General features: G+C 44.0%; 1 protein-coding gene across 1 annotated transcript; it reads right to left on the minus strand.

The window, feature by feature from the left end:
- Window positions 1-1,104: 1,104 nt before the first annotated feature.
- On the minus strand, window positions 1,105-2,824 carry LOC122146549. The gene is made up of 3 exons (XM_042765768.1): window positions 1,513-2,824; window positions 1,376-1,421; window positions 1,105-1,200 (listed from the first exon to the last, which is right to left on the minus strand). The coding sequence occupies exons 1-3, from the start codon at window positions 1,971-1,973 to the stop codon at window positions 1,105-1,107; spliced, it is 603 nt and encodes a 200-aa protein (XP_042621702.1). The 5' UTR covers window positions 1,974-2,824.
- Between the last annotated feature and the right edge of the window lie 5,597 nt (window positions 2,825-8,421).

Below are 8,421 nucleotides of genomic sequence, written 5' to 3' on the forward strand. Positions count from 1 at the left end.
AAAAAAAAAAAAAATTAAATTAGTGAAAAAAAAAGGGAATAAGAATAGATTAAAAAAGGAAAAAATAAACCATGCCTACCTCATCACACTCTTCTGAATGGTACTGCTGCCCCAGTTGCCACAGCTGATTAGGAGAGAGGTTGCCCTCTGATGAAAGGGGATGGTTGTCCCATCCATCTCTAAATATATTGAGATGGACTTGGAGCCGTGGGATAAAGGCATAGTGACAGCAGAAGATGTGAAGACTGCTGGACAGATCAAGATGCCCATCCTCTTCCAGCTGGTGCAGAACATGGTAGAAGTGGGAGGTAACCGCAGTGAACACATCCCCGCCACAATCGCTCAATTCTGTTTTAAGCAAAGGAGTGGAAAATATTTTAACATGGTCAGCACTTTAACAGAAGCCCAAGTAATTTATACAATAATATTTTATTATAAAGGCTGCAACTTTTGGGAATTGCACATGAAACAATACTTTTTACGATATCGTAGAAAACGCTCTTAAGCTCAAAGATCAGTCGTTATTGGGAAACCCGGCCCTGTTCAGCGGCGCTGACGGCTCGCACCATACAGGCTGCTGCTGGCAGGACAATAAACATCTTTGAGCCGCTCTTGACAGTTTTTTTCATCACTAATTGATGGATGTCTAAAATATAAAAATAAGGAGAAGCCTAATACAGGCCCGGCCCACGTCTGAACTATGACATGAAAATTGGCCCGATGCCCGGCCAGAGCTTAAATACAGGGCTCTATCTTAACAGCCCCAATATACATGCTAAATGATCAGTGCACAAGGGTTAAATATCATCTTATATCAAAATTTACCTCTGATTGTGAACACTTTTACCAGCAATGAAGCTACTTCTCCCCGTTCCTCGGACAGAGAACATAAGGCAGGCCACATCTACATTCTCCCCTCCATAAACACCCCCCGAACCCTGGCAAAAAATATATTGGTAACAAATAATGCGACAGCATATAGTTTACTAATCTTCCAGATTTATATAAAATGATTTTAGCATCACAATAATTTAAGCCTCTATTTTGCTTATTTCATACAAAAAAATACATTTTAAAAAAGCAGCAACTGCCAGTGGCCAATTTTTACCTCAGTGAAAATCCAAACTTCTGAACTGCCTCATGGAAAAAAGACAGTGTTGTGGAAGCCAGATTGTTATTTGACACACCAAGGTACATTATCTACATTAATACACAAAATAATTTTTAATAAGTATTCTACATATTAACATGTTAATAGTCTTTAAAATATTATACCACTTAAGTTGCATGTTTTAACAAGTTTAAGAATCAAAATAACTATCATTCACTAATTCATCACTCTTCTAGCCTAAGTAAGCAGTGTCTTTATCTTTACCTTCCTGGAGAAGCCATCGATGCCTCCAAATATCACAATGTTATACCTTGAAAAAGTATATTTCTGTCACATATGCTGAACTGAGCATACAATATATACTTAAATAAAATAAAATAAAAAATGTTTACTTAACTTACCGTATCAACTTGTGGTTTGTGTCAATGTGCATCAGGGACTTTGGGCTGGGGACAGAGTATGTCCTCCTAACCACACATCCTAAATGTGACATCCTGGAAACAATGCTTGCAGTGTCAACTCGATGCATTGAAGAACGAACTCTATCCCACTGTACCCGATGACCTTGTGCTCTCAGCAGACCCATCATCATTCTGTAACCTGCATTCGGATTGCTTGTGTGGATTGTTGCCACAAGTGAGTCTAGCTCTGCATCTGCAATGTTGCTGTAGGTTGCCTTCACAGATGATCCCCATTCCACCATGTGTCTATGAATTGTAAACTTGGTCACCCCTAGCAACCTTGCAATACATGTCACAGGCAATCCTAATGTAAGCAGTTGGGATACAGAGTCTTCAGAAATCAGAATCCGTGGACGGCCATTTTTTCCTCTCTCTTGGGAAACCATGATGTGTGGATCCATGTTAGTATTTCTTATGGCTATCTGGTGTACTTGATAAAGTGCATCATACAGTTCATCTGGAATGGGTATCTGATTTGAGATGGCACTAAAAATGACCAGCTCCTGAGAACACGTAAATTCTAAGAAGTCAATGTCAAGAGGAATGCGTTCCAGCCAAAGTGACAGACGTGTGCAAAGCCGTTGTAATAAATGGTTCAACAACAATTCCTGCAAGATGATATGAATATATCAATAATAAAAAAAAATAAAAAAAATGTAAATCCTTCAATTCATCTATCATCTAACAATGCTTTTTATGTAGTATTAAGCTTTAGTATTTTCAATAGGTAAAGGCATGGGGAGTGGTAGCTAGTAAAAAGATCACATCGCGGCAATCTGGAATACTTCATTATAACGTGTAATAAACAGGATGTAACATCATAATCAATTGGCCATTGTCTCAAAATAAACCCCATTTAGTGTGATAACATGGTGACACTTCGCGTTGGCGTTCTTATCACCTTCTCGTCATTTATTACGATACATCAAAGAAAATGCCTTAAATAATAAATTATGTTGAGCATTTGCACCCACATTTAAACAAATGGCAAAACGTTATTTTTGTGTGGATAGTAGTCATCATCAGTGATACATATCAGTCAAGGAAAACATAATAATGATTTGATTTTTGAAACTGTCCTAATTTATTAAAAAGAAAAACCTACCCTGGGATTGCTTGATGCCTCCATCGTGATGACAGACTGCTACATTGACCGCCAAACGGCGCGATCTGCTCTATGAGGTGACGTCATCGCATACATAAAAACGTCCCATTTCATTGGCTGACTCCAACCAATAAACGAATTTGCTATTTTTTTTTTACTGCAATAAAATCCCGTTAAGATATTTAATGAAAATATTGTCAAAGTGTTTTAACAATGAAGCATACACATGCATAAAAATGTTTTTTTTCCGCATGCCAAGTCGCACTGGCTGTCGTTGTTCATTGGCCAGGCATCGACCAATAAAACGGATTCAAAGTTAAGACTAAAGCTTAAAGGTGTTTCTAACATCTTAAACATTTCATTTAAGATGTTAGAAACACCTTTAATGTGGGCAAGCTTTAGTCTTAACTTTGTACAAACCATCATTCTCTAACAGAGAAAGAAGGTTTTCAGCACTTTTGGGATTTCTTTCTGTTCATTTGCTTAGTTGCAGTAACAGATTTCAGGGAGTTACTGATTTTATGATCATGAACTTATGTTTGATGTTCTAAGCATAAAACGCTCAGTTTAGCGCTTCTGTGAACAGTATCACTCTGTTAGTGCAACTAAGCAGATGAACAGAAAGAAAGCCCAATAGTGCTGAAAACCTTCTCTCTCTGTTAGAGAATTATAATTTGTACAAACTTAAGACTAAAGCTTGCCAACATTAAAGATGTTTCTAACATCTTACATGAAATGTTTTAGCAATGCAGAAAACAGATTTCAGTGAGTTACTAGTTTTATGATCATGAACATATGTTTGGGCTTCTAAGCATAAAACGCTCAGTTTGGCGCTTACGTGAATAGTAACACTCTGTTAGTGCAACTAAGCAAATGAACAGAAAGAAAGCCCACAAGTGCTGAATACCTTCTTTCTCTGTTAGAGAATGATAGTTTCTACAAAGTTAAGACTAAAGCTTGCCCACATTAGTGTTTCTAACATAAATTAAATCTTTTAGCAATGGAGTAAAGAGATTTCAGTGAGTTACTAGTTTTATGATCTTGAACATATGTTTGAGCTTCTAAGCATAAGACGCTCAGTTTAGCGCTTATGTGAATAGTAACACTCTGTTAGTGCAAATAAGCAAATGAACAGAAAGAAAGCCCTCAAGTGCTGAAAACATTCTTTCTCTGTTAGAGAATGATGGTTTGTACAAAGTTAAGAATAAAGCTTGCCCACATTAAAGTTGTTTCTAACATATGCAATGGAATGTTTTTAGCAATGCAGAAACCAGATTTCAGTGAGTTACTAGTTTTATGATCATGAACTTATGTTTGAGCTTCTAAGCATAAAACGCTCAGTTTAGCGCTTCTGTGAACAGAAGCACTCTGTTACTGCAACTAAGCAAATGAACAGAAAGAAATCCCAAAAGTGCTGAAAACCTTCTTTCTCTGTTAGAGAATGATGGTTTGTACAAAGTTAAGACTAAAGCTTGCCCACATTAAAGGTGTTTCTAACATCTTAAATGAAATGTTTTTGCAATGCAGAAATAAGATTTCAGTGAATTACTAGTTTTCTGATCATGAACTTATGTTTCAGCTTTTAAGCATAAAACGCTCAGTTTAGCGCTTCTGTGAAAACAAACACTCTGTAAGTGCAACTAAGCAAATGAACAGAAACAAAGCCCAAAAGTGCTGAAAACCTTCTTTCTCTGTTAGAGTATGATGGTTTTTACAAAGTTAAGACTAAAGCTTGCCCACATTAAAGGTGTTTCTAACATCTTAAATGGAATGTTTTAGCAATGCAGAAAACAGATTTCAGTGAGTTACTAGTTTTCTGATCATGAACTTATGTTTGAGCATCTAAGCATAAAATGCTCAGTTTAGCGCTTCTGTGAACAGAAACACTCTGTTAGTGCAACTAAGCAAATGAACAGAAAGAAAGCCCAAAAGTGCTGAAAACATTCTTTCTCTGTTAGAGAATGATAGTTTGTACAACGTTAAGACTAAAGCTTGCCCACATTAAAGGTGTTTCTAACATCTTAAATTAAATGTTTTTGCAATGCAGAAAACAGATTTCAGTGAATTACTAGTTTTCTGATCATGAACTTATGTTTCAGCTTTTAAGCATAAAACGCTCAGTTTAGCGCTTCTGTGAAAACAAACACTCTGTTAGTGCAACTAAGCAAATGAACAGAAAGAAAGCCCAAAAGTGCTGAAAACGTCCTAGGTTACGTATGTAACCATGGTTCCCCGAAGGGAACGAGACGCTGCGTCCGAAAACGCTATGGGAATGCCCTTCAGCGTGACCGGCTCTGAATAACATGTGTAATCAGTCCCAAGAATGGGCGAGACGTCATAGGCGGGTGACGTAGCGACCAGGAAGCTATAAAAGCACGTGAGGTGTAGCGAGCATCAGCTACTAATAATGAAGCAAGCTCTGGCAGGGATGCCGGAAGTATGGCCTTGAGACGCAGCATCTCGTTCCCTTCGGGGAACCATGGTTACATACGTAACTTGGGACGTTCCCCTTCAGGAACTCGAGCTGCGTCCGAAAACGCTATGGGAACGAGAATGCCCATGCCGCCAGACTTGCAAATCCCTGCCTAGTGTGTATAGGAGGAGCACAGCTAAGGCGAGAGAACAGAAGAGCCTGGAGTGGCTCGCAGGTCTAGACCATAAAATCTGACAAACGTGAGGGGCGTGGACCATCCAGCTGCATTGCAGATGTCCTGCATAGACACACCTGACAAGAAGGCCTTGGAGGCCACCATACTCCATACTCCCAATGGTGAAGGGAGATCAGAGGACTCAAGGTTTTAGGATAGCATCCTGATCAACCGCTTAGCATAAGCTTCTTCTGGCCGGAGGCCTCAGCCTCAGCGCACCGCAGAGGAAACATGTAACCAGAGGGTGTCTGCCCACTGAATGGCCACCAAGAGGGGCGCGGTAGGCCACAATGGCCGCCACGTAGACCTTCAGGGTGGAGTGGGTCAACCCTGCAGAGAGAAGGGCCTGCAGGAACTCCAGAACTGTACCAACTGGGCAATTAACTGGGTCGAGCTGGCAGTCTTCGCACAAGGAGGTGAAAGGTTTCCACCTCAAGGAGTATAGTTTCCTCGTGGATGGAGTTCTGGATTGGAGGATGGTCTCAGCAACCTCAGTTGAGAGACCAGAAGCTATGAGATGTGCCCCCTCAGGGGCCACACCCATAACTTCCATAGCTCCGGGCGGGGGTGGAATATCGTGCCCTCCGCCTATGAGAGGAGATCCCTCCTGACGGGAATCTCCCATGGAGCGCCGTCGAGGAGAGAAATCAGATCCAAGAAATATACTCGGCCCGGGCAGAACGGGGCTACTATTAGAAGATGGACCTCGTCCCAGCGTACTCTCAGCAGAACTCCTGGGTGCAGAGCGATCGGGGAATAAGCGTACAGACAAAGCCTCGCCCAAGTCTGCACCATGGCATCCAGCCCCAGTGGAGCCGGATGAGTCAGAGAGAACCAAAGGGAACAGTGCAATATCATCTGAGTTGCAAACAGATCCACCTGACCAAATATTCTCCATATCTGCTTCACCATCTCGGGGTGAAGCCTTCATTCCCCCCGGCCTCGGCCCCTGCCTCAACAGGAGGTCTGCTCCCATATTCAGATGCCCAGAAATGTGAACTGCTCTCAGCAAGAGGAGTTCGCCCTGGGACCACACAAGGATCTGGTATGCTAGTTTGTACAAACGGCGTGAGCACAGACCCCTAGGTGGTTGATATAAGAGACCACCGTTGTGTTGTCGGTGCGCACCAACACATGGTGACTTCTTAGGTCTGGGAGAAAGTGATTTAATGCTTGAAGTATGGCCAGCATCTCCAGGCAGTTTATATGCCTCCATAAACCGCGGGCAGGGTGGCCACTCATGACCGCACCCCAGCCGGTGAGGGACGCATCCGTCGCTAGCATCACGCGGCAACAAGGAGCTCCAAGCACCGGGCCCTGAGACAAGAACCAAGATTTCCTCCACATGTCTAAGGCACGTAGGACCCCTGCATGACCTTGAGTATGCGAAGCGGGTTTCCCCTCGGGGAGAACCCCTTGGTCTTGAGCCACCACTGTAGGGGTCTCATGTACAGCAGGCCAAGAGGTCTCACGTTGGACACAGCTGCTATCAGACCCAGCAGTCTAGGACTGCTTGACAGTGAGTGACCGGCCCTCTCTTACTCTCGCAACGGCGGTGAAGATCGACTCGATCTGAACAGGAGACATCTGTGCCTGCACCGTGGTCGAATCCCACACCATGCCCAGATAAGTGGTTCTCTGTACTGGAGAAAGCACACCTTTCATGGCATTAAGTCTTAACCCCAGGTCTTTCGTGTGAGCGAGAACGACATCTCGATGCCGAACCGCCATCCAGTCTGATTGAGCTAATATCAACCAATCATCGCACCATGTGCTTGAGTCGTGAAAGTGTGGGGTGAGAATGCAAGGCCAAAGGATGAACCGGTATTAGTAGGCTTTTGCCCCCAAAAAACCCAACTTCATCAACCTCCAAACAAGTTCAAAGATGGAGTATGCATCTTTCTAGATTGATCGTGACACCAGTCCTCAGACTTGATCTGAGATACAGCCTGTTTGAGTGAGAGCGTGCTGAACTTCAGTCCCCTTCATCCCTTCATCCTTCCTCGGAACGGTGAAGTACTGGCTGTAGGACCCGGACACCACTACGCGAGGAGGGACCACCTCGATGGCCTCAGTCCTCTGAGAGTGTCTACTTCTGTTCCATTACCAGAGCCTGCTTCGGGGCCCACCAGGGTGAAAAAAGCCCCGTTGAATTGAGGCAAAGGAGAACCGAACTGGATTCTGTGGCCTCTCACTACAGTGTGCAGGACCCACTGAGACATGTTTGGCAGTAGTTTTCACGCTGCTAAATAGTCTACTAAGGGAACCAGTCTCTCGAGACTGACCTCTGGTGTAATCACAGCTGCTGGCTCAGTGCCTTGATGCAGCGAACCAGCAGGGGGCAGCTGAACTAGCTGCTCAAGAGACCTCCGTGGAGGTCACAAGCCTCTAAGCACCGCTACATTTCCGGGCAGTAACAGAGAAGCGCTCGCCGGAGACCGCTGCGCCCTGGAACACCGGCAGGGTTGGCAGATCGATCTCCTGAGGGCACTGAGGAGAGACGGGCACCGTGTAATGCGGTGTACACCGCTCTTCCCCAGAGGGGCCTGCCCTCCAAGGTCCTGAGACACAGCATCAGGACTCTCATTGCTGAAGTCTCCTATTAAAAATGACGGTCCTCAGACCCACGTCATCTGCTAGGAAGACTCGACCACAGCCTGCTCGGGGCAGGACCCAATGAAGCACACTTGGCAGGATGCAGGATAGACACCATGTAATGCGGAGTACACCGCTCTTCACCAGAGGGAGCAGGCCCTCAAAAAGTCCTAGGCCTTAGGCATCAGGACGTTACGACGAAGGCTATCCAGCGAAAATGACGGTCCGCAGAACCGTTTTTCGCTAGAAGCCTTTGGCCTGGGAGCGCCACTCTGACTCTAGACTCTACGGAGTACGAGAAGTGACACCCCTAGAATGAGGAGCTTGAACACGATAGGTTGGGACTGCTCCGCCCAGCAGCCCCTGCTGACCGCCTAGGAGGAATCGGCGAGGAAGAGAGGTAAACGTGTTCTTACTCAAATATTTTATCCCGAGAGCTCCTGTATATCTAACTTCTCAAAGTGAGGTAAATGTCATTATATTCCTCAGAATCAAATGCAA

The sequence above is a fragment of the Cyprinus carpio genome, chromosome A11 (genome assembly GCF_018340385.1).
Source record: "Cyprinus carpio isolate SPL01 chromosome A11, ASM1834038v1, whole genome shotgun sequence".
Lineage (NCBI taxonomy): Eukaryota > Metazoa > Chordata > Actinopteri > Cypriniformes > Cyprinidae > Cyprinus > Cyprinus carpio.

Bases quoted from the DNA above. Each gene is read 5' to 3' on its own strand.
- LOC122146549 (XM_042765768.1), bottom strand. From the start codon at position 1,973: ATGGATCCACACATCATGGTTTCCCAAGAGAGAGGAAAAAATGGCCGT. The intron at 1,422-1,512 runs GTAAGTTAAGTA...TACTTTTTCAAG, and splicing joins ACAAACCACAAGTTGATACG to GTATAACATTGTGATATTTG. The intron at 1,201-1,375 runs GTAAAGATAAAG...GTATTAATGTAG, and splicing joins TCGATGGCTTCTCCAGGAAG to ATAATGTACCTTGGTGTGTC.